The sequence below is a fragment of the Calliopsis andreniformis genome, chromosome 2, assembly GCF_051401765.1.
Source record: "Calliopsis andreniformis isolate RMS-2024a chromosome 2, iyCalAndr_principal, whole genome shotgun sequence".
Classification (NCBI taxonomy): Eukaryota; Metazoa; Arthropoda; class Insecta; order Hymenoptera; family Andrenidae; genus Calliopsis; species Calliopsis andreniformis.
The window spans coordinates 15,382,849-15,408,563 of NC_135063.1; the positions used below are offsets into that span (position 1 = coordinate 15,382,849).

Here is a 25,715-nt window from a genome sequence, read left to right on the forward strand (position 1 = left end):
CACGGGGCTCGCTTTCTCGCGCGACCGTAACCTAAACTCTCCTAGAGAGAACAAGTTTCCAGACGCGCCATAACCTTTCGCTACTTTGCCTCGCCGCTGCCCGTTTCAAATTTCATCTCGCGACACGACGCTCGCACGTGGTGCTCCCGTGCTTTCTTGCCCGAAAGCTGTGCTTCGAGGGACGCGACCCATTTCCTTTGCTGCGCTGCTGAATCGCACGCGAGCTGCTCGGAAAAAAAGAACTGGAACGGTCGCCGTTCTAGGCAAAAACGGCACACCAGCGGCTACTGGTCATGACGCCTTCGAGGAGCGTAACCATAACGGTCCATTGTTGGATGTGATATGACACTGATACGAGGTACTTATGTATTTTATATTTTTATACTTTCTTTCACTTGGCTGGGTTCATTTCGGTGGAGCCTACTGTCAGGGGTCGTTGTTGTACTGTCATCGTTGAAGGACCAACTCAATGTTTCTGTGCTACTGGCTTCTGTTTCTGTGTGATTAAATAACGAAGGGTGAATTGAATAGGCTGGTACGAATATAGTTCCAAACTATGAAAGATTCGAACGATGGACACTCTATGTGCATGTGTACGTATGTATTAGTAAACACTTCCGGTGGGTAAAGTAGTGAAATGCTAATTGACAATAAATAGAATTTTACCTTTTTTTTATGAAAACAGTGGTTTTAATTTTCGAATTGAATTATAAAGTTCGTAAGTGAGAATACTGATTAGAGTCCCGTAATACAATATTTTTGAAGAGCTTTTAAATTTTATTTATGAATCACGTAGTATTTATCGTTCAACTCATTCGTGTGAAATAACGTAAACAGTAATGATTCTCTAAAATTTCCATTTGTCGAGAAAATATTTAAATTTAAAATAGCTGTTATAAACGGGTGAAGGCACCGAATTAATTTACACTCCTAATGATAACTGAATAGATATATTATGTAAATAAATGATATATGGTAATTTCATGCGAATATTGAAGGTGTATGTTTGTGTCTATACGCATGTAACAAATAGAACTTAAAGAAACTAATTAATCAGATAAACAAAATAATAATTACTTGAAACTGTTAAGAAATTACAAAAACGCCAGTCGTATCAGCATATTTAATACATTCCATAATGAACAGAAACAGAAAGGTGGAAAGTGAGAGAAAAATTTCACTGAATTATTTTTCACGGTACTTTCAAAAATTATACATACAATTCTACCAAACTCATTTTACCAGAGTCATAAGAGGACTAAAAAGTTTATCATTTTTCTCTAATAAAGTGGTGTAAATATCACGGCTAGAAAAATTAGAATATGGTGCGTTCATTCTTACAATAACCACGTGTTCCGCAAACTTACGATCAGAGAGAGAGTTGTAATTAATTACAACCGCGATGCCGACGCTACGAGAACAATCCAGTCATTATCATTCAATCAGACGGTAATTTACAGTAACCTAGCATAACGATTCTCTCGTTCGAAATAAATTATCCAATTTTTATCCAGTATCAGTTGATATCACTGGAAAAACGCGCATCACTGCTTAGAATAATCGTAGTAACCGGAACTAACGATAAGTCACATTGCTTATCGATATCGTGCATGTCTAATACATTTTTTGCGAGTAAACATATTCGATATTAATTATTCTGCGATCATGGAGCAAGAGAGAAACAAATCGCATAATTTTCTCTTAAAAATGTTCATTCGGAAATTGGGTTAATTGAGAATCGGGCCAACTGGTTTTGATTTATTATCCGTATTGCCGCGGATTATCCTGTTACAGTTTATTTAAAATTTTATAAAGTATATCGGATCATCGCTTCGTAACACACGTTGGAATCACCCAGAGAAAGCATCATCCGCCTTTATGTAGGATTATAGGCCTTCTAATAAACTTTCGCACACAGTTAGGCACCAACTGCAAACGTAAGTGAAACGAACGTCGCGAATTGAATGAAAAATTTCACGCACACGTGAGAGCATAGTTATGGAATCTCTCACAATTAAGGGTACAAAGGATGTTGATTAAACTTGGTTCAGGAAATGTGCAGGATTTGCAGGAAACTACTACGTTGCATCTTGTTTAAAAACTGACTCTAATCGCAACTTAAAAAAGAAATGTTCAGAAAAAGGAACTTGCTTTGCATAGAATACTCGATCGATGCAGCGATGCACAAATGATATCCACTATTCCGTAACCGGAGATGAATCTATAAAAAAATTGAGAAGGAAAAAAAGTTGACCGCAGAGACGTAACAAAACGGCCTTGACTAGCCTAATTGCAGTCGTAAATTTAAATAGTCGGTATCTCGAGTGCTCCACAATCGCCACGACAGCTTTTACACATCGAAAAAACGTGCTATAGTTTCGACTGCATAAACCTCTTGATGCAAAACGCAGTATCGTAGAATTATTCCTCTATTTCTTTGTCTTTCTTCAGTAATTGACAAATCCAATTTTCGGAATTACGATCATCTGCAGAGACCCGTTATCGGAAATTGCGCGCTGTTGAAAAATATTGAAGAAAATAACGAATTAGTAATACCGTAACTGACTCACGCTTGTGGTTGTTCGAAAATGCGAGAGGTTCCTCTTTGGTTTAGAAAAACCGAAAAATTAGTATTGAATATTTATTGTAAGTTTCGCGCGAGTGGAACACTTTGCTAAAAGGATTTTTTGTAATTCGAATATATGACGAAGTTATAGAATTTTTTACAAATTTCACCTCTACTTCTTTCTTAGCCTCACTGTAATAGAACTCTGAATAGAATAAACATAACTGATAAAAGGTAATGTAAATTTATGAAAGAAGGATCGTTTCGTAATTCAGAAATGACGTCTACGCCTACGTCAACACTACAAAAACAGACACTATTACGCTTGTTTTCGACGTACAATTTCACTATACGTAATAGTAAACACGTCTATATTTATACAACTATGTCTATGTCATTAAATGGAGTCAGTGATCGCTAAGCTGGATAAATATGTTTGACTGTTTATAAAGCAATTCGGTCGTTAAGCAAGGAGTAAATGAATTACTTAACACTTTCACGAAATTATTGTCACTAACGCGAATTTATTACGTGTTCGTTGAATATGTGTGTCAATAACCCGCAGTATTTCATCAATGCTCATGACACAGCTAAAATTTTCAGCATATCTGATTATGTTTAAAAAAGGAACATTTAGAGTTAATACATTTGCATCTGGTTAAATGTCATTGTATGCAACTTACTTCTGGGGAAATAAATTTCATATTAATGCATATTAACTACCTCTGTTTAAAATACAAAATTGCAGAAGGTATTGTTATAATTATGTACCCTTAGAAAACAGTTTAGAAAAATCGTAATGGTGCTATAGTTCTACTCGGCAATGTGTTTCGCCTCTAATCGTAAGCTGACCGTGTTTTTTTTGTGCTCGTGCGTGATACTGCTAAATGCGATCGATCGAGCGTAAGTCTTCGATCACGAGGAGACAGTGTAGTAACACTAACGGTATCTAATTACGACGTTGACACAATTCTTTTACCGTCTAAATCGTTTCATATGAATGAGCGTCCCCTTATGTTAAGCCTGCCTCTCGTAGAAAAAAATTCCGAGTCAGCAAATCATTCCACAATGCATTGACGTTTATTTTAGTTTAAGGATGATGCGTGATAATTCTCGTGAGAATATTGTCATTCGAGACCTAAACTACGACTCTTCGTTTTTCTGTGTGATCGCCACGTGTTTGCCTATTTCAAGCATAAGTTCACATTTATGGAATATACAATGTACAGGATAAGGAATGTTGAATGAGAATTTTAATCGCCGCTTGAAATTCGCAAGCAAAAAATGGCATTAGATATCTGACGCAAAGAGCTGGGAAAAAAGAACTAGAAGGAAAAACTGATAAACGATAGCTAAGCTGGATTTAATAATCTAATTGTAAGCTGGGTGGACGTGTAAAGTATCGTTTTTATGGAATTTTCAAGACTCCTAGCTATTACTAATATCGTATAGTAAAATCGTAGTTATTTATTAATTGCAATATACCTGTCGTTACCTAGAAACATGGGTGTTAACATTAGTGACTAAAATTCAAGATAAAGTTCTTTCATATGAAATTATAATTACCAAATGCAAAATATATTCAGGTGCACTTTAACTTTTGTTCAAAGTCACAAAGAATATATTAATCAGTGATCCGTCGCATATTCTGTTGCAAGTTGTAAGTTTTTTTCATAATGCATATACGCAATAAACATGAAGCATTCGTCAGACAAGATACAGTAACACATATGGGTATGTACATAAAATTGAATAAATTATTTATTTTAATCATTCGTACTTGAACATAAGTGTTACACTGTTGATAACACTTTTGAAGGAAACTCATACCTAACTCAGGATTAAAGTAGCTTACTTAAACACTCCCACTTGATTTACCTCGTATCAACGCTTTAATCAAGTTCGATGTACATAAATTATTTCATGGTCTGATATTGAATCCAGTATTCATAGAGAAACGAATAATATCTTAAAAAATTGAAATTATGATGCAATCCTATTATCAGTTACATGGATTAGAATCACACGGGACATAAACAGGAAGACTAAATAAAAAATAACGCAGTAATACACTGATCGCATGTGGCAAACGATTCGAACAAAAAATCGTGTTACGTGTGCCATAATATCTGCGTAATTGCTACCACGAAAGCACAACGTTCGCATTGAATTTTCGTGACATGTTATGAAATCCTGATGAGCTAGCAAAATTTCTTAAAACGCACCATTTCTGCACCTTAGGAAAAAAACATACTTTATCTGGCGTCGAATCTAAAATACCTAATCGCGTGATCAAATCCATTTAACTTCATATTCTATGGTCCTTATTATTTTAATTAAAAAGCCAGTTTATTTATTTCACAAACTTCCTGTTTCGTTCTATTCATTTAGTTATTATATTCTCGGTAGAGTCTGACAGAAATTGTAGCAAACATAGCGTAGCAATCAAGGTACTAATTAAACCGTGCTCTTCTATTATTTATCGACATTCCCTGATACTTTCAATCGTTTTTTGCCAAGCGAAAATAATTCAATAACGGGAACGATGGAGAGTGTTTCAAAAAAATACTAAGATCCTTGAACTTACCATTGTGAAACTGGACTTGGTAAAAAGTTTAATGAATTATTGTAGGACCTTCGTTAACCAAGTCACTGTCCAGGATATTTGATATCCTGGTTCCCTATTAATGACAATAGGTATTAGCCATAAAAGGATGATGGAATCTTAGATGAAAGCTACACCTTGATTTAGCAATAGTCGACAGAAAATAAACTGTTTCAACTTTGAATCCATTACCAAATTACATAATCGAAGTCTTACCTCCTGGTCAGAAAATCTGTCAACAAAAGGATAGGCTTAACAATGAATTACCTTATGTAATCTGGTTTTTCAGGGTCGTAACTCGTGTCCAGACAACGAACAATGAAGGCTGTCTGAGCGACGCTTGTGAAACTTAGCTTCCCTCGATCATCTGTCCGCTAGATCGGCAAACTGTTCGAACTTTCTTCCCCATCCAGCTCCTCCAGTACTCCATACGAACATGTCGAAGTACAATATCCAAGAGTTCGACCTCGAAACGGGGAAGCAGGTTCAGCTAACCGGCTATAGCAATGCCGCTTTCGAAGATCCACTTCGGACTTATAACAATAATTCTGATCAGACCAGTGACCTCGAGAACAACCTTAACAAGCTGAGCAGCATCCATGTTTGTACCAAGGACGACGAAACTGCGGTCAACAATGGTAAGTTTGTACACTATATTTGTTTGTCCTGACTTTTAACACATTCTAGACAAGTGTGCTTTATCGAGACTGCTCGACGGTCGACAAAAGTCTTCTAAGTATAAAATGACACGAATGCTGTGCTTTCGGCTAATGAGAAGAGCTATCACCTGTCCTAATGAGTAGGAAATTGGTTTAATATGTGTTAATGTGGAGTAGGGTGGTAAACACTAGACAAAGATTCATCTTCTTCATAGGAAAAGCTTATCTTTGTATGGGAAGCTATAGTTGATCCCAAAGGTAATCCACTTAGGTTGGATATTCAATAAAATGTGTATGAAATTACGTATATGTCGCTAAAAATATTGATTTGATGTGAGTGAATATAAAATGGAGGAAGTTCCTCAATTGTGCTGGATAGATAAAATCTGCTATAAATATTACTACTTATTGCGCATAAAACTGTTCACACATGGTGCTTTAAAAATATGAAATACACGAGTCATCTACCCAACGCGGAAATAAGGATAAATCGAAACATATGATCTAGTGACTCGATGGCTAATAAAAACTTAATATGCCGTGTATCTTGGGTAATACCCTTCCTCAAATCTACTTAGGGAATACCCCAAAGCAATTAACTGTTTATGTATCTAGCAATTCATAACTGTATGCATAGTGTTTTTTCCTGGTACAGAAGCACTCTTAAAATTACGAATTTTTTAATTTTCAAACGGTTGAATTTTCAAATTTTCAAATTTTTAAATTTTCAAACGGTTGAATTATCAAATTTTTAAATTTTCAAACGGTTGAATTTTCAAATTTTTAAATTTTTAAATTTTCAAACGGTTGAATTTTCAAATATTCAAATTTACATTTTTTTTCCAATTTCCAAAAAAATTCGTTACAATGAACTTTAGATAATCAGTGATCGAGTAGATGACAGTTCAATCTATGATATCGTTACTATAAAAACATCCTAATCTTGTGTTACAAATGTCAAGTTTATGAGCCCCTTAATACCAATCGGCACACTCAGTCTTTTGATGTTTAAATATTATTTGATTGATGGGCCATATTAATTAGCTGACTTTATAGGTTCACGTAATCCACGTTTCTTAAGTAAACATCTCGTACAGACAGAAATCGATATACGATCTTGACATGTACACACTTTGCAATACGTAATGAATTGGTTATTAATCTGTGAATATAGTTTGGTCACGAGACACAATGATGCTCATTATTTTGAGATTCAGCTTTAGTCTTGCAGTACATTGATCCTCTTTTTATAAAAATTCAGCAAATTGATCACAATTTGCAACACATACTTCTTTAACAATTCATAGTTTGCACTTTCCTTTCTCTTTTGTGAATGCTCGCTAAATTAGGAACTTCACAACGCACTATTACATAACGGTGTTAGACAAACCGTGTAATTAGTTGACGAGAACATGCATCCGAGGACGATGACTACCTGTGGAAAATTCGGAGGACCCGATTGACGTCATTGCGTTCCGAAAATGATAGGAATCAATAGTTCTCAAGTTCCTAACTGAACTTGAGATGACACTAGAGTTAAGACTGTTCGTCGTATTTGTTATACTCAAACACTCAACCCGAATTTTCGTATCATTACTAACATAATTTATAACTATACATTAGGTACGATTTAATTTAACACGATAAGTGAAACGAATTCAATAGAAATAAATTTTCGATCATGCAATTTTTTTCATAATCTAATCTTCACGTGCTAACACGACAAACCAGTTAAACCTGTCTGGCTTCACTTTTGGACGCAATTATCTCTCAGTTATCCAGTAATTCCCGAGACGTGCATACTAGCATACATTATGGTAATATAGATGTCTCGTGACGAACATTTTTCTTCTCTTTTTTTTATTTTTCTCCTTGTTTTAATCGCAGTATACTTTCTAAAATCGCTCATTGAAAAGTCGCAACGTCAGGCATTCCCCGCAACGTCACGGATCCTCGAGTTTACACTCAACACGTTGACTAGCATCAATTGCATTTCTGGTACACGGTAGTCTTGCTAATCAGCGTTACTGGCAAAATCGCTACTGCGATCAATAAACTCGAAAGTAGTAATGCTTATTCGACAGACTACATTTCAGGCGGTCTTTGAACTATTTCTATAATTGAATCGGTAGTTTGAAGAAGAGAATAAAAATAAAAAATCGAAAATTGTGATTCTGTTAATATTGAGTCTGCAAATAATATATTAAAGCCTTTTAAAAAAATTTATTGTCCTTTTGAATCTATTCTCTTCTTAAGTTAGGGAAATTTAAAAAATGGTTTTTAATAAAACCGATTCAATTTTTATCTCAGATCCGCAAAGTCCTGAAAAAAATCTCCTGTGCACCTTAGGAAGGAGATGGCTGTATCAAAGGATCAAAAGGACTTGCAGGAAAAAATTGCTCTACAAAAGGTTGCCTATTGTAGCGTGGTTACAAATGTATCGAAAGGACTACATTGCAAGCGATCTGGTTGCTGGTATTACAGTAGGCCTTACCGTTATACCGCAAGCAATAGCTTATGCAAATGTTGCAGGCCTTCCTTTGCAGGTAAGGACGTTAACGTTCGTTCACCTTTCGAAATTGTTCTTACGCTAAATTTTTTTTATCATTTTACGGTAAAACGTTTATATTCAAAAGAAGTTAAAAAGGGTGTTTCAGTAATAAAGTTTTATTTTTCAGTATGGTTTATACTCTTCTTTCATGGCGTGCTTCGTATACACTATCCTAGGATCCTGTAAGGATGTGCCAGTTGGCCCAACAGCGATTATCGCCATTTTAACTAGAGAAACTTTGCAGAAATCTGACTTAGGGCCAAGTTTCGCGGTTCTCTTAACTTTCATATCTGGCTGTGTCTGTTTGTTAATGGGGATTTTACAATTAGGTAAAAAACCACTCTTAAGTATAATATTTTAACTTGATCAATGGAATTCTACTTGCAAGGTGTTCCAAATTTAAAAAAAACGACCTCGTTAAAAAATAAATCTCATATGAATTCTCGTTCTGTAATAAAAAATTCAATGAATTAAATTGCATTCTATTCTTTCAGAAAGATTCGATTCTCACACTGTGTCACCTACTTTGGAACACCCTGTCTCGCAGAGTTATCTCTATCATTACATAAGCTTCAATACTGTGTATGACATTGACATAAAAACTTTTGCAATGTCCTTTTTTTTATGTAACACAAAAACCATTGAAACATTACTACAAATTCGTTTAATTAATTTTCATATGTTTCCTTTCGTCAGGTTTTTTGTTAGATTTTATATCAGGACCAGTCTCAGTTGGTTTCACGTCAGCAGCAGCCATTATAATAGCTACCAGTCAAATAAAGGATATTTTGGGTATTCATATAGGCGGTAGTAAGTTCGTAGAAGTGTGGCAAAATATATTTGAAAAAATCGGCGAGACGAAACTCTGGGACACCGCTCTTGGTATTACATGTATAGTCATCCTCCTTCTTCTTAGGGTCAGTATTATCTCATTTTCTATTTCAGTCTCATTCGTAGATGAATATAACACTAAATTATAATACAAAACATCGCCATATTAAAGTAGTTTCTCGTTACTCTGGTTGCATATTAATTTTCTCGCAATAATGACTTACACCGCCAGCGATAAGACGCATGATGAGTCAACGATTCGTCGAATCATCTTGCCATGTAATCTTAGCCACAAGCATTACTTTCTCGAGTGTGATTTTAATATTCATCTTTTCCTATTATTTTTTTTTCTACAGAAAATCAAAGACATACCGTTTATGCAGAAAGCTGCAAAAATGCAGTCGAAAGTACAAGTATTTATACAGAAATCCCTTTGGCTGCTTTCTACGTCTCGAAACATACTCGTGGTCGTCGTATGCGGCGTTATATGCTGGCTTTTAGAAAGCCATTTAGGTTCTTCGCCAGTGAAACTGACGGGCCACGTTAAACAAGGGCTTCCGGAATTTCAGCCGCCACCGTTCAAAACGTATCACAAGAATGAAACCTACGATTTTGTCGATATGATATCGGCTCTGGGTTCTGGGTGTCTGGTTATACCCCTGCTGAGCCTTTTGGAGACTATCTCTATTGCCAAAGTGTTTAGTGAGTTTCAGAATTTTTTTGTTGACTAGAATACTTGTCTCTATGTCTGCAGAAAAAAACTTGAGAAGTTATTTTTTATTTAAGTTTACTTATTAATACGTAAGATTAAAAAATAAAAGGAAATAGGGAAAAATATCCTCTGAGGATTATTATTTGATTCGATTACAGAGTGAGTTTGAGTAACAGTGACGTATTTTCAGACGAAGGCAAACCAATCGACGCAACTCAAGAGATGCTAGCGTTGGGCGCGTGCAACGTCGTGTCTGCGTTTGTGTCTTCGATGCCTGTCAGCGGTGGCCTAAGCCGCGGTGCTGTGAATCATTCATCCGGAGTGAAGACCACACTCGGTGGAATTTATACTGGCCTCTTAGTACTTGTATCACTTCAGTTCCTTACACCGTATCTTTACTTTATTCCTAACGCTGCCCTCGCAGCGATCATCATCGCTGCGGTCATCTTCATGGTGGAATTACACGTGATCAAGCCCATATGGCGAACTAAAAGTACGATCTTTAATTACATTAAACAGTTAACACGCTACTGTCTATCACAGAAATATTCCCTCGTTATGAGCAAGGATAATAACTTAATCTAATAAAAAACAATCCGCGGTAACCGCATCAATAATTGAACTGATAGTAGTGTGTTAACAGCTAAATATGGTAGTTATGCGTTTAAATTTACGGTTTGTAATATTACTTTTTCTTCCAGAAATTGATCTCATACCAGCAATAGCAACGTTTTTATGCTGTCTTTTTATAAGACTCGAACTAGGTATAGTGATTGGTATTGGTATAAACGTGCTGTTCCTACTTTACGCTTCAGCGAGGCCATCGTTACGAGTTCATAAAGATACGGTAAAATGCTTTTCATTTTACAACCTGCTATATTAATTGCCTTTCGTCTTCTTTGCCTAGCAGTAAAATATTGAAGAAAAATAGATTCGGTCGCGATCTAAAAAAATCATTTTTTATATAAATTGTAGACAATTTGTTTTTTTTACAGAGTATTAATGGCTGTGAATATCTTGTCATAACGCCCGACAGGAGTCTCGTATTTCCCAGTGTTGAATACGTGCGAGCCTTAATTAGTAAGCAGGGTACGAAGCAGGGAACCGCAGTACCTGTTGTCATAGATTCTACGCATATTCAAGCGGCAGATTTTACGGCTGCGAAGGTACGTTTAGAGATCTTACTTAAGTAGAACCTTATATAGAATCTAATTTAAGCATTAATTTTTCTTATCATCGACTTAAACTTGCATTAAAGTTAAGTATAAATTGTTTAGGGAGTGAAGAATTTAACAGAAGATTTTTCTAAACGCGGCCAGCCTTTAATTTTTCATAATTTGAAACCAAGTGTCATTGAAATTTTCAAAGGCGTAAAACCCTCAGGTTTAAGGTGTAGTTCCAATGAGCTTGAACTTAATGACTGCCTTAAAGGTAATTTAAATATTCTGACCTTTTTAATGTAAATATATAAAGATAGTAAAAATGTTATTTTTTTTTTTTAGAATTTACGAACATTTCGGCAGCTACAAATAGGTACTGAAAATGGATAAATGTTCTTAAAAATTCCGTCCCACAACTATATTTTATCTAATAAGCATCAGTATTATATTGACAGAAAAATAGACGATAATTGTAGACAATATTACTATAAGAGAGTGTTAGGTTTTTAATAATTTTTTTAAAATAATTAACTCCAATTTAACAAGTATTCATGCGACCACGGTGTTTCATTTCTGAGAAAGAATAGGAAGAAATTCATGGAATATTTAAACAGCATACTATACTGAACTAATTAGTATAGTAAAATATATCAAACATATAAATGATTTTTAAAAAAAATCATATTACACCGATGTCGTGCCAAAGGAGTTCATTAAAATATGATTAAGATAATACAAAATGTACATATAAATAAATATTTTGACGCAAGTCCATATGCACATATGGCAGTAGCATTATACATGTTTTTTATACATATACATTTTATTATACACATCTAATGAGTAATCACTTTTTAGTATCTTTGATATGTATTTTATAAATGTATGTTAATTCAAAAGATGTTAACAAGTATTAAAAAAATATTGTCCACGTCTAGCTTAGATCATATACTATACAAAAATTTAAATTTGAGTAAAATTGCATTAATATTTTTTACTTGGAAGTATATTGCTTTTTTCCTGAAATGACGAAAAATGTACTGAATACAAATATAGAAACAATCGCAAAGTTTCTAATTAACCATAATCATCATATGTATTTCTTTACTTTTCCTTACCAATATATCATCTAATTTATATCTAAGCATCTTGCTCCCATTCCAGGTTTTGCTATGTAAAATGTTGCATTTCCTGGATATCTGTAAAAAAGGGAATTTTTAAAAAAACTAATATCAAATAACATAATTGTAAGTATTAAAAATAACATGATCTAACTTGGCTGTCATGTGGTTAATGGCTTCATCTATCACTTCTGTCTTGAGTAAAGTTACTGTACAGCCTCCAAAACCAGCGCCAGTCAAACGACTTCCTAATACACCTTCTACTTCTCTTGCTGCTGACACTAGAGTATCAAGTTCAACAGAAGAAACATTGTAATCATTTTTTAAAGAATCATGACTTTCATTCATCAACTGTCCAAACTTGACAAAATCTCCCTTCTCAAGAGCAGCTGCAGCATCAACTGTTCTCTGAATTTCTGTGACCACATGACGAGTTCTTTTGATCATCTCCTCAGGCACACCCTGTGATTGCAATACTGAGAGCAGAATAGAAAGAATCGCCAAAATTAATACTAGTGGAATTTTAATGCTGATATTAGGAAATCAATTTTTATGCCAAAACTTTAAATTTACCCTGAAGATCATTTATAGAAGCCTCACGCAAACTTTTCTTATTTAACTTTACTGCAGCTGCATAACATGCGTCTCTGCGTTCACAATATGCACTGGAAGTTAGTTTATGAGGAGTGTTCGAGTTAGTAATGAGAAAAGCATAGTCATTGATTTGTGACATAGGGATTTGCTTAGTACTAAGATCTCTACAATCAAGCAGAAGAGCGTAACCTTCTTTCCCCATCACAGATATAAATTGGTCCATTATACCACATGGTACACCAGCAAAATCATGTTCAGCCTCCTGGCATGCTAAAGCCTGCAAATTATCAAATATTTCTAAGATATGTTTTTTGAAATAAAAATAGTAAACTAATGCAACTCTACCTTATCCTCTGCTTTATTTGATTTTGTACCAGTCAGTGCTTCTAAAAATGTATAAGTAGCAACTTCCAAAGCAGCTGAACTACTTAAACCAGCACCAACAGGCACACTAGATACAATTACAGCATTAAACGCTGGTACATCAGCTAAAATTGATATATAATTTAGTGTTTTAACAGCACAATTTCAGAAAAAAAAGAATAAAGTACCAAAACTCACAAATAAAATTTGCTACACATCCTTTTACATAGTTTGCCCATTTTGGTTCCCCTGGTATTATATCATCACGAGTATTTGCTTCAAATTTAGCACAATTTTGAGAAATAACTGACTCACTAAGAGAAATAATTTTATGTTTTTTGGTATTATTAAATCCTCCAGCTATAACAGTAACCATAGGCAATGCCTAAAGATTTAAATAAATTCAGTATTACAACTCTAATCAATTTTGTAAAAAAATTCGAAAATCCAAGTATTTTCAAATATATATAAAAAACTTTGTAATAAATGACAGTTATGTAATTATTACGCGAAAAATGAATATCAAAATCTCTTCGTATCTATACTACAAATACTTTAATTTCACGTAATCAATAAAGGGATTAATGCAACGAATTTAATTAAATGATATCTTAAATTAGAATTAAATGGTACTGATATTAAGTGAAAAGAAAAAAAATTCAATCAAAAGATTTTCTTTTCTGTTACTAAAAATAACGATACTTCTATCGAAATTCAAATATTGAATAAGAAAATTATCGAAATATCGATCGCAGAAATAATGCAACGAAGACGTTAATTATGTTCTCTGTAATCTATTTTTCAATCGAAGACAATACGAAATTCAATTAAAATTGATTTCAGATAGAAAATACATGAAATTCGTTCAATTATCAAAAATGTACCATCGGCAAAACGAAGCCTTCGTTGTAATCGGTATGTTCTCCGATTAAATTCACACGACCAGGTGCGCAAACACAGACACTTGCATCTTTCCCAAATTCTTTTTTGAATGCTTCCAAAGCTTGCAATTTAATTTCATTCACGTCGGGCACTACTGTTGCCATTTTCCAGCTTTCCTAATTATCTGTCAGCAGACAATTACAAAATTAAATATCACTAAAAAATCTTACAGAATACACTATCGAATATTTTCTATTTCGATTCGTGATCAGTATTAAAATTTAATTAATTAATTTTCAAAAGTAAATGAAAAATAATTTACTCTTTACGTAATTTCACGACGCACCGAGAGCACTTGAAAAAAGAATCTAACGCTTTTACTGAGAAAAAATTAAAATTATCGAGTGCAGGTTATCATTTATCTTGAATACGTGACTACATGTGTGTATGAATACACACAATTGTGCTTCGAATGATAAAATTGATAATACACTACACGAATATACAAACATGCGCGCCATAAACATGCTACAATACACTTGTCAAAAAAGTGACGTTTGTGAGGTACAGAGGATCGGGAAGTATTGAGCACTATGTATGCATTTATGTCGCTAACAATGTTAAGCGAATTGATGCAGCCTAAAATGACGTTTGTGCTAATTATTGAGAATTTGTAACCAATAATTCGGTTCATCTAATGAAATAATTATCAGACAAAAATCCTGAACGATAATGCGATGACGGTCTCAAATCCCCTTATTAAAGAATTGAAAGGTAATTAGAGTAAGTGGCTGTAGATGGGTTTAGGTTAGAAATTTATTTTATGTATTTATTGTATTTTTTTTTATTTATAATAGAAATATATTGTTAAACTATTTTTTAGGTTGGACAAGAAAGTTAACAGAATGGGGCAAGGAGATTGACGATGAAAACACAGATCTGCCATTATTTTGTAAATCTTTAGAAAAATGCTTGCAAAAGGGTATATTAATGCGCTTAAGTGTAGTCAATTTCCCAAAATTACCTGATGCTTGGTATTGGCTGGAAGAAATTGCAGAAAAACATTTTAGGTTTTTGAATTTTTTTCAAATATCAATATTATGATTCGACTGTGATTTGGAAGATTATAATTGTATTGTTTTTCAGTTCCTCTTGCACTTACTCTTTGGTGGTTGAGCAAGTAAAACAAAACCAAAAAGTACATACACCTACTGGTCGTCTTAGGCTTTTAATAAGAACATGTTTGATGCGAAAGTGCCTTTATATGCCAGTTGAGATGCTGGTATACATATTACCTTAAAATACATGTAATTTAATTGTTACAATAACTATAAAAAAGTTTTGTAGGTCAGGACACCACTGATGGCTACAGACTATTATGATAAAAACAGTATTCTAGGAGATGATATTCTTGGTGAAATATTTTTGTCAGTATTACTACAATGTAGTAAATTAAATTTCAAATTAAATATTCGAAATTCCAGTTTTTTGGATTACTCTTGGCAATTACCAGAATGTGTTGCATTGGAATTAGTACCTTGTAGAAATCTAGGTATCTCTATATGGTAAGTAATTTTATAATAAACAATTATGAACAAAATATTTACTGTTTGCTTTTACAGTTTCATCAAAGGGAAAGCTTTAATAATCAATTTAGATAAAAATTCTGTAGCAGCAGAAGATGTAAGAAATAGATTTTTTTAAAACAAAATTAAAATTTTTAATATTAATGCCACTAATACTTGTTTTTCATTTCTTACTAGGATAAAGTTGAAGTTGGAGATATACTAGATGAAATAAATGGACATGCTATAACATCCAATACTAAGGGCCACTTACGTAAAATTATGAAAAAAACTATGGGTCAACCAGTGTGTTTACACGTAATTAAGGTATGTATATTTTTTTTACTTATGTAAAATCCAATTTTTAATTTATAATTTTATGAATTTTTAGCATCGCAATAAAGAAACGTTCGAATTATATGCTCCAATAGTTAACCTGATAAAAAATTCGGGTATTGATACCCTAAAAAAAATTTTAAAGAGATTCAATTCAGAGATGAATGAAAATAGTGAAAAGCCAGAAATATCTCGATCAAATAATAAATCATTAAATGCTGGATTTTCTATTAAATATTGTGGTTCTGTGTACATTGGTACAGAAGGAGATGTTAAGCAGATTGAAAGAGCAATCCTACAAGTACTGAAATCGGAAGAAATAAAATTAGTGTCTGTGAAATTTGAATGTTTAGAACTTGGAATTAGAGTAACTCAAGACATAGACGATGTAGTACGTAAATATAATTATTCATAGTTGCGAATTATAATACAGTAATAGTAACTTTTATTTCAATATTTAGGTAATATGTAAACAAAGTTACATGGAGATCTCATCTTGCGGCCGTACCGTGAACATTCCAAACTATTTTGCTTTCATTGCAGGGTAATATCATTAATATAAACTTTTTAACAAATTTCATGAACGATTAAATAAACTTTTAATATGTTTTGCAGAGATACTAACTGTAATTTAGCAACAAAATTCGATGCTTATGTGTTTTACCATGAAAATGAGGACGAAGTGCAGACTATATTACAAAGTCTAGGCCAAGGATTCCAACGTACTCATTTTGCAGTTTAAACATTTTAGAAAATAAAGTTTCTAAAAAATGTTTCTCACACTATGAAAGACATATTTTAAATATGTATTAAAATATATACTTAGAGTATTTTTGCTCACATATCTAGTCAGTATAAATGAATTCTATTCTTCAAGTAGTTAATTCCATAATCAGATTTCCTAGTTAAAAAAAATTAAATATGTTGGATGTAAATAAAATATATATTTTCTGAAAAATAAACACTTTTTAATAATTACAATATTAATCGCTATTTATGACTACATTTTCATGTGATATTGTAACTAATTGTAAGTATCTTGTAAGTGTCTCAATTTCAAAATTCTTCCAATAAAAAGAATTTTTCGTTATATAACGGGCTGCCCATTTTAATCTCCGAATTTTCACCCACTTTAACGTCCCCTGTCATCCCCACCAATTTTTAAAAATAATATTTCGAAGTGAACTTTGAGTCCCGTATCTAATTGCAAGATAAAAAGATATGCAGATATAATTTTTAAAAAATCAATCTGCTAAAAATATAAAAAATTTGTTACACAGAATAATTTCAGAAAAAACTAACGCCATACTTTACGTGCCTCACGCTGTGCAGTATCAAAACTCTGCAACATGGATCAGCCTGTATACTATAAGGTGTCTGTTAAATCGTTCCCTATTTTGCAATAATCATAACATTTTTATTTCGCAATCGATTCGAGTGAAACTTATATTATTATACACTGCATATCCAAAGGTTTTTTTTTCAATAATTGACTGAATTATCCTCTACAGGAATGAATTGAAAACGATCTCTGTGCAAACGTCTACACGCGTATGGCTGCGTACGTTGATGCAACGTTAAATGAAAATATTTTGACAGGTGGGTGAAAGTGACGGTTGAAAAATGTAGGAACGAGTCTCGATTTCGAATAGGTCGATAAGAGGTCGATCGGCGAGGAAGAAGCAAGAGGCATCTCGAATCGGTGATTCCTTAGGTCAGGGTTGGGATCGGGTGTCGGGGTTGGGAGTCAAGTTCCCTGCTTGCGACGTGCGCCGTAACCGTTGCGCCGTGTAACCTTCCGTCAGCCGTCGTCGGCAGAGAGCGAGTAATCAGTGACCAGAGGAAAGATGGCTACGAACTGGGGGGTAGAGTGTCAGTACTTTTACGAGGATGTCGTCTACCGTGTGGACAAGAAGGGTAACGTTGTGTTCGGGATCGTTATGGACAACGACGACACAGATCTCACGTCAGAGAGTTCTGATAGCGAGGAGAGCCCGAAGAGAAAAAAGGGCGAGATTCGCGTGGTCTGGCATCCCTCCGGTGTCGAGGAGGTGGTCAACACAAAGAAGGTACGAGGACTCTTAATATCACGCGAGGATGTCTCCCCCGCGAGGAATGACCCTTCAAGGGAATGATAATTCGCACTCCACCGTGTTATCCCATACTTATTGTCATATTTATGTTTTTAATTTCGTGAGAAGCGACACCTGTCACGGAAACGGTGTCAGGATTAAATGTTAATTCAAATTTGAATTCAATTCGGATGCGATAACCGTATTCTGTCGGTTGAGTACTGTGTGACCTTTTTTGGATATGTTCATGTTTGTGCATAGGTTCATTTGGCAGACAGGACACTTATGCCAGGAGATGTTGTACGTCGAATGATCAAAGGGAAAGACACACAGAGGGGATATTGTAGGGATATAGAACTTACAGCTTGTGTTCAAGTGATCGGTACTAAGCAGGTTCTTACGAATATTAGGAGCGAAGATTTAGTTCCTTTGGAAGTATGTAATCAAGCATGCACAGTAATTATTTTCAACAAAGACACTCATGTATCATAATTAATAGTTTTTGTTCGTAGGAATTTGCAACAGATATAGCTGTTTGCATGGATTCATGGGTCGGTGGTATAAAGATGGCACACTTTAAATTATGGCTTACTACACCTGATGGATCTAGATGTGTTATAAATGATATGGAGTCTCATGTTTTAGGACAGTTAGAAGAGAAACGAGACAATGTAAGAATGAAATTTGAAGTCACTTTATGACATAGAATTCATTGAGAATTTTTTTTAGGACAATGACTTTCCCCACTCTTCTGAATTTTATCCTGGTCAAAGTTTGTGGGGACCAATACACTGCCTAGAAGATGCACAGTGGATTACGTGTACAAAAGAAATGAAAGCAAAGAGAAAGACTAAACCACAGAAACTGACAAAAGTGATTGTAGAAAAGGTAGAAACAGACTGGGTAGGAGTGCACTGGCAGTGTAGAGCATACTCAAAGGATGGTGCCTGGTTGGATCAAGCACCACCGAAGTTTGTAGTTGAAGGAGAAAATTTGAAAAAATTAAAATTATTAAATGTCTTTGAACCTTCGACCGTACAAGTGGGAGATCGAAATTTTTATGTAATTAAAGGTGACGAAAACGTCATTACCCGAGAGCAGTGGAGAAAGCAACAAAGAGACAATTTTCAAGTTCCTAAACACAGTCCAAAGAAAACACGTCCGAATATTAGTGTCACAAAGCCGACTGACGATAAAGCGAAAGAAAAGGATAAAGTTAATGAACAACAGGAGTTAGAAGAAAATGCTCAAAATAATATTAACAATTTGCAAAATATAACAAGCAATAATACTCTAATGCCTCCAATGCAGAACCAAAATACCGAGAGTTCGGACGATTGGGATACGGAAGACACAGGTTCACAAAGTGATAGTGCTTCGGTAAGATCTTTCGTTATTTTGTACATTCTTACATAATAGACTTAATAAATGCTTCATTATTTATAGGTATCCAGTGGATGTTCAAGCATGTCATCTATGGGTAAAAAGAAAAAGGGTCCCGCTCTGATGACTAAAGTGCTGAAGAAGAAAAAGTTGTGCAAAGCAAAGAAAAAGGTGCCACCAATTCCACTTATTCCAGGAACTAAAATTGTTGTGGAAACATTATCTACAAATACGAAAGCTAATGTCGTGTGGCAAGATGGATCAGTAGAATTTGGTACCTTATTAAGATTCTTAGTTACATATTTCTTCATTAATGCTAGATTTTTATAATTTTTTCTGTTGATCTTCAGGCATTCCATCAACACAACTTTTCCCAATTCACCATTTAGACGATAAAGAGTTCTTCCCGGGTGATTTTGTAGTGGATCAAAAAGAAGAGTCAAGAATGTATGGAGTGGTCCAGAGTGTCGATCACCAAGGTAGAACAGCGAAAATAAAATGGTTCAAAACCTATGCTTCTAGTCAAAGTCCACAGTAAGTGATCATTCCCATATTTTTAAACCATTAAAAAACATTAAAAGTATTGAAATTAATTCCAAGAAATATTTTTCAGGCCAACATTACTAGAAGAACGCGAAGTAAGTGTATACGATTTAAAGGATCACCCAGACTTTCAATATAGACCAGGTACGTTAGTGATTCGAATAGCCAATTTCGAAGGAGAAGATGCTGGCTGCACTGCTGGACAAGTGCTAGATAATTATCCAGAAGGGCGAGTAAAAGTGTGGTGGGTCGATGGACATGTAAGTATGTGTTGGCCTCAAGATTTGTATAAAGTAGGTGAATACGACAGTGATGAAGGTGAACTGTGGGACGATGTATCGTCCGATGCGTCATGGGAAACGGAACTGGAAGATTGTTTTATCGCCGACACTGATGGAACAGAACAGACAGAATTGGAGAATATAAAGCCAAAATTAGCCGCTCACATCGAGAAAGCTCGCATTGCTATGTCCAGATTGGAAGAGATATTTACCCAAAACCCATCACTCCAAACGACTGAAGTCATGAGGAAATTATTAGACGTTTATAAAGATTGTCGCTACATGGACAAGCTTATGGGTACCTCTTTCTTCCACGAGAGCCATTTCCAAGGACTTCTGGAAAGGGTCAGACAGGGCGGCCGAGCAAATGTGGCTCAGCGAATGGCAGATCAAGTGAATAGATTATTTACCCATAAGTTTGATGGGTCTGAGGAAAATACAGAAAAGGACAACACAGAAAATTCTAGTAACACTTCTGAAAAAATTATTACCGTAACAGACACAACGGAGTCAATCGATGAGAAAAGCGAGGAAGGTATCAATAAACAACAGAATGCAAAAAATGAGAAATCGATTGATCGACTATTCATCAACGTCAATCCCAATCCAGAAGATTCTGGGTTATATTCCGCGGATAATTCGAAAAAAGAATCAGGTTCCAGCGAATCCAGCGGAGAATTTCTACTCAGCGAAGATGCTAACAATGTACCTGATCGTTCAGTGGAAAAAACAGAGACAACCAAAGCTAGCAAGACGCAGTCTCAAACTTACATACCCAGTTCCAACGTGGCTGGTTCTCAAGTTTGCGTCAAACTTTGTACTTTAATAAAAGCTCAACTTGTATTAGCACATGCAGAAGTATCGAAACGCTTTGGTTTATCGAAGATGTCATTGTCTGATGCTGAAAAGGGTTCTTCTCCTTTGAAGAAACAGAAAAAGGAAGAAGAGAAGCGCATAGAATTAGTGCAAGAATCGTCAGAGACTTCGATAGAAATTCCACCGCCAGTATATATGGAAGGAGAAGGATTTTCCATAGAAGAAACAGCACCAGATAGTCACAAATTTAGGTTAACGATGTTTCAACCTACGGATCCCACAAATTTCTTCCGAACTGTGTCCAAGGAGTTAAAACTATTGAAAAGTTCACTTCCACCCGGTATATGGGTAAAAGGATTTGAAGACAGGATAGATTTGTACTCTGTAATGTTCCGTGGCCCTGAGAAAACACCATACGAGGATGGTCTTTTCCTTTTCGACTTTCAGTTGTCCGCTGATTACCCTGCTGCGCCACCACTTTGCCATTATATTTCTTACTGCAACGATAGGTTGAATCCCAATCTCTACGAAGATGGTAAAGTATGCGTGAGTCTACTTGGAACGTGGTCTGGTCGTGGAACAGAAGTGTGGACAAGTTCTTCGACTTTGTTACAAGTTATAGTTTCGATTCAGGGCCTTATTCTTGTACCTGAACCGTATTTTAATGAAGCTGGCTTTGAGAAACAGAAGGGTTCCCAACAAGGACGAGAGAATTCGAGGATGTACAATGAAATGGTTGTACTGAAACTAGTTCAAGCACAAACGAAGCTACTGCAGCATCCACCCCCTGTTTTTAAAGACATCATCATTGGACATTTCAAGAGGCACGCAACGAAATTGTTGCAACGGTTAGACCTGTGGATGGAAATATCAGAGCAACACAACAGTCAACATCCTTTATCTCCAGTTACGCCTACGACTTTTAAACAAATAGCTGACGTGGGTAAGTTCTGATAAATAATCTTGTATTTCTATTACCAATGTCATCGGGTATTAAAATTCTATTTTTCTGTTCAGATAAAAAAATTCTTCCGGAATTTCCATTAATACCAGCGTCCAGAGGATTCTGTATAACACTTCGTAAAACCTTAGCCACATTCAAAGATGTACTGATTAGAGAAGGCATCATAATGAATGACAAAGTAGAAGATAGTGACAATGTTAAAGAAGATGTAAAAAGTACTAAGAGCGAGTGCCATGAAACATCAAAAGCCGATTGTAGCAAGACAGATCGCGATAGCAGTAAAAGAAAGAACAGCCAGGAGAGCTGCAAATTAACTCCAAATGGAAGTCTATCCAAGGACTGTGTTTCAACTTCCTCGACGAATATTTCCACTACACCGTTAAGCGAAACGAAAAAAAACATTTCGGACCGTACCATCAGCTAGCCACAAGGTAAACTTAAGCTTAAACCTAAATATTTAGCTCATAAAAGGTACACGATTATACGGTAATATATTCGATTAATTTATTATTATATACATATATATTAAAGATGAAAATATGTTCAATGGTAATCGCGGTATCTATTTATTGATATTTAACATCACTACTAACAAGCGATAACACTTTAACAGAAACGCCGCTGTCATTGCTCCGCAGCTAGGAATATATGTTACTATAGAATGTTATAGTGACATAAATTAAACGCGATCACGTGAAAGCACTCAGTGAAAGCAAATGAGATCTTGCTTTCATATATAATATCATGGACTTCCGAGACGCATTACATAATTAATTTATAATATTATGAATATACAAAGTATCTCTAGATGAGTACTATGAGATTTTTTTTCTATTTAGGATTTGATAATGCAAAGCAGAAGTGTTTTCTGAATTTTTTGTATAGCTCAAGATCCATCTAAAAGTTAATCTAATACTATCAATTATTGCACTTTATTTATATTTCTCAATATCTTCTGGTTTAGTAAACATTTTGTAAATTGTCTAGAGATACTCTGTGCAGTAAATTGTTGCATATAATATTATAATATTAACGGATGTAAAATATTCGGCCAGGGGATAAAAGCAAAAATACATGGGATACCACATGCATTTAGTTCTATAATTCTGCAATGAAAATAGAAAGCACCTCGAAGACGCAATAACAACTTGACTGACTAATTAAAAAAGAAAAAAAAATACAATTTCGGGTATCGGGTGAACGAAGGAACATCGTAAAAAGTGATAAGAATTAAAAAAGAGGAAGGTAAAGTAATCGGTAGCAATACGTCGAGCCAACGTGAAGGGAATACTTTACAATAGAATTAAGAGACACGATAATAATAGTTATTAATTCTAAATGCATTTCAGTGAGTACATTTCGAATAATAACGCCACCGACTTTAAATAACAAAAAAGAATCATTATCCTTCAACTACCTTTAAAGTCATTGTATGCCATCCACTAAGTACAGTATTTGAAAATGAAATTCAAAGTGACTTTGATTGCAAATAGGTTGTAGCTTAGAAATGAGGATTCGTATTTAGATGAGAGAAACCTATGACGACTAAGTCCAGTGTTATACACACTTCGATCGTAGTTTGTAAATTATAGCGGAATGTATTAGATGTTCTATTATCTACCAGTAAAGTTTCCTTTACCAACAATTTATTTCATACATTTGTAGAAAAATTCAATGTCTTCATGGACTTCTATTAACTTTTCTTTTTGATATGTCACAAATGATACGATAATAAAAGAAGTACTTAGTGTTACAGTAAAAAGACGGTTGCGGAGTGTTAGTACTTACGGTACAACATAAGCGTTTTACAGTATTATTTATATTTATTTTCTTATTTCATTCTAAACAAATCCCTAGTGTAATGTAGAATATATTTGTTTACGATGAGAGAGTCGTATTTGTGTAAATTTCGAGACGGTGCGAATATAACCGAGAACACAAAATTCGATACATGCAAAATGGAATTCTGCGAGAGTGAATAGCGAAAGTATTACGTTCAGTAAAACAGAGCAATGAGTATTCATATGTTAATATACTTTATTTTTTCTTTCCGCCTTTTTCGATTCTGTTGTACAATCATATTTTATTTATATTAGTTTGTATTATTATCGCACGTTATTTATTTCTCATCTAAACCTAAGAATGTATAGTTTAATGTAACTGGTCGGTCATTATGCGAAGGGAATGTAATTCCCTCAAGACCCGCGTGTAAAAACATTTTCTTCAAAGTGGCTTATTTTCAAATATTTTTGTAAATTTTTTTTATTTATGTACCGAACTCTTTTTTTATTATATTTGCGCGTTAAAGAATTATGAATTATGTTAATGAGTGAACTACGAACATCGCGTCGGTCATCCAAGCATATCTCTTCTACGATCAAAGTAGATCTGATATTCTTCGAGATCTGATCGCAGTGTCGATCGGGCGCGGTTTAGAGCGATAATAGGAGCATGATAAAATCCATGTACTCGTGTAATGGTTTCTCTGAAATCATATGGTGCTGAATAAAAAGAAAAAAAAATGTGAGAGGAGGTACAGTTATACAGGGAAGCTACAGTTTCTAAAGAAAAGAGAGCGAGCGAAAGAGAGGATGAAAGAGAATGTATAAGTAGAAAGGTAGAACTAGATGAAGTAAAAGTAACGAGGGGAGAGTTACGAATTCTGCCACTTAAGGCGGAGGAGATTGTTATATGAAACGTGATGTTTTGGAATGCCTTGTATATGTGCCAGCTATTTCTATTTACATTATTATGGTAATTACATTTGTAAGTTGCATAAAGCTTTATTTTTGCCGTAATTACTTCAATGTTATATAAAAATAGAAGTATATTAATTATCCAAATCAACATAAAAAAATGTCGATGTCAACTACTCTAAATTAAAGGCTTTAATAGTGAGTTCACCCGCTTTCTTCTAAACACTATGATTGGGATAAATTATTCATTACATGAATGTAATTCAATTTGTAATTTCGATTTCGATTACCTGACTTTGATTATGAATAGAGCGAGTTAATTCGCGTTTCTTTTTTTTTTTTTTTTTTTTTCATGTTTTGTCGAGATAAATTTAAAAGGATTGTATGTTATTCTATTTGATAGAGTATCAGAGGAGAGTTCTTTTAATTTTACATTTGAAGTCCTTCGTTGACATCGACCAGTCCGATATTACAACGATCGTATAATAAGTTATATTATACTTGTAACTTGATTTCCTTGATTTTGAATTAATAAAAAGGTCAGAATGCCATCAAGGGATATTAATCAAATATTATTTTTTCTGTTTAATAGATCCCATCCTTTACCAAATCTTCGACCTGCACTCCCCATAATATACTTCGTATCCGCATCATTAAATTTCAGCTGCATCCTAAGTTTCTACGTTTTCTTGAATATTTATGAACAGGAAATGAGGCTGCATTACAGCTTTTCAGTGCGGTCAATGGATGTCAGTAAATCATTTTATATAAATTTGTATAAATACTATTAACTTTGTATCATAACTTCAGTTAAACTAAACTAAGATGTATTTTATATTTGAAAAGTTTTTTGTATAATATATTGAAAAACTCAAAAAGTTGGATTTTTATTGATCAATATAGAAATACTATAATGAATTAATACTTTATTAATACTTCTGTTTACTTCTGTAATAGTTGCGATAGTATGTTTTTTAACTTACGTGATAATAGATGTTAACCGTCAAAAGTGTGT

The 25,715-nt window shown here is 34.3% G+C and overlaps 4 protein-coding genes across 7 annotated transcripts; 3 read left to right on the top strand and 1 right to left on the bottom strand.

Moving 5' to 3' along the window:
• The first annotated feature begins 40 nt into the window (after positions 1-40).
• LOC143188118 (sodium-independent sulfate anion transporter) lies at positions 41-12,038 on the top strand. Its single transcript, XM_076392188.1, has 11 exons — positions 41-358; positions 5,461-5,809; positions 8,141-8,376; positions 8,509-8,710; positions 9,078-9,298; positions 9,569-9,914; positions 10,115-10,417; positions 10,626-10,771; positions 10,920-11,090; positions 11,202-11,355; positions 11,427-12,038. Exons 2-11 carry the CDS (start codon positions 5,608-5,610, stop codon positions 11,462-11,464), a joined length of 2,019 nt encoding a protein of 672 aa, XP_076248303.1. The 5' UTR covers positions 41-358; positions 5,461-5,607; the 3' UTR covers positions 11,465-12,038.
• Positions 11,992-14,531, bottom strand: LOC143188120 (galactokinase). The gene is made up of 8 exons (XM_076392191.1): positions 14,367-14,531; positions 14,047-14,228; positions 13,361-13,547; positions 13,145-13,287; positions 12,779-13,076; positions 12,360-12,681; positions 12,203-12,283; positions 11,992-12,104 (listed from the first exon to the last, which is right to left on the bottom strand). Exons 2-7 carry the CDS (start codon positions 14,206-14,208, stop codon positions 12,214-12,216), a joined length of 1,182 nt encoding a protein of 393 aa, XP_076248306.1. The 5' UTR covers positions 14,209-14,228; positions 14,367-14,531; the 3' UTR covers positions 11,992-12,104; positions 12,203-12,213.
• Positions 14,532-14,617: 86 nt separating this feature from the next.
• Positions 14,618-17,013, top strand: LOC143188119 (uncharacterized). 2 transcript variants are annotated; one of them, XM_076392190.1, is made up of 9 exons: positions 14,618-14,827; positions 14,928-15,114; positions 15,191-15,326; positions 15,392-15,609; positions 15,667-15,727; positions 15,808-15,936; positions 16,001-16,336; positions 16,407-16,489; positions 16,561-17,012. In XM_076392190.1, the coding sequence occupies exons 2-9, from the start codon at positions 15,035-15,037 to the stop codon at positions 16,685-16,687; spliced, it is 1,170 nt and encodes a 389-aa protein (XP_076248305.1). In that variant the 5' UTR covers positions 14,618-14,827; positions 14,928-15,034; the 3' UTR covers positions 16,688-17,012. The 2 variants fall into 2 exon arrangements, with proteins under 2 accessions (XP_076248305.1, XP_076248304.1); XM_076392189.1 differs by having other exon boundaries at positions 14,626-14,818; positions 16,561-17,013.
• Positions 17,014-17,792: 779 nt separating this feature from the next.
• Positions 17,793-25,546, top strand: LOC143186458 ((E3-independent) E2 ubiquitin-conjugating enzyme UBE2O). Of its 3 annotated transcripts, XR_013003053.1 has the most exons (10): positions 17,793-18,014; positions 18,279-18,452; positions 18,530-18,688; positions 18,747-19,397; positions 19,464-19,674; positions 19,751-19,934; positions 20,014-21,983; positions 22,058-22,435; positions 23,060-23,249; positions 23,354-25,261. XR_013003053.1 is itself a non-coding variant. In XM_076390137.1 (9 exons), exons 1-8 carry the CDS (start codon positions 17,793-17,795, stop codon positions 22,426-22,428), a joined length of 3,942 nt encoding a protein of 1,313 aa, XP_076246252.1. In that variant the 3' UTR covers positions 22,429-22,435; positions 25,293-25,546. The 3 variants fall into 3 exon arrangements, 2 of the variants coding, with proteins under 2 accessions (XP_076246252.1, XP_076246249.1); XM_076390137.1 differs by lacking the exons at positions 23,060-23,249; positions 23,354-25,261 and adding an exon at positions 25,293-25,546; XM_076390134.1 differs by having other exon boundaries at positions 23,060-25,261.
• The last annotated feature ends 169 nt before the right edge of the window (positions 25,547-25,715 follow it).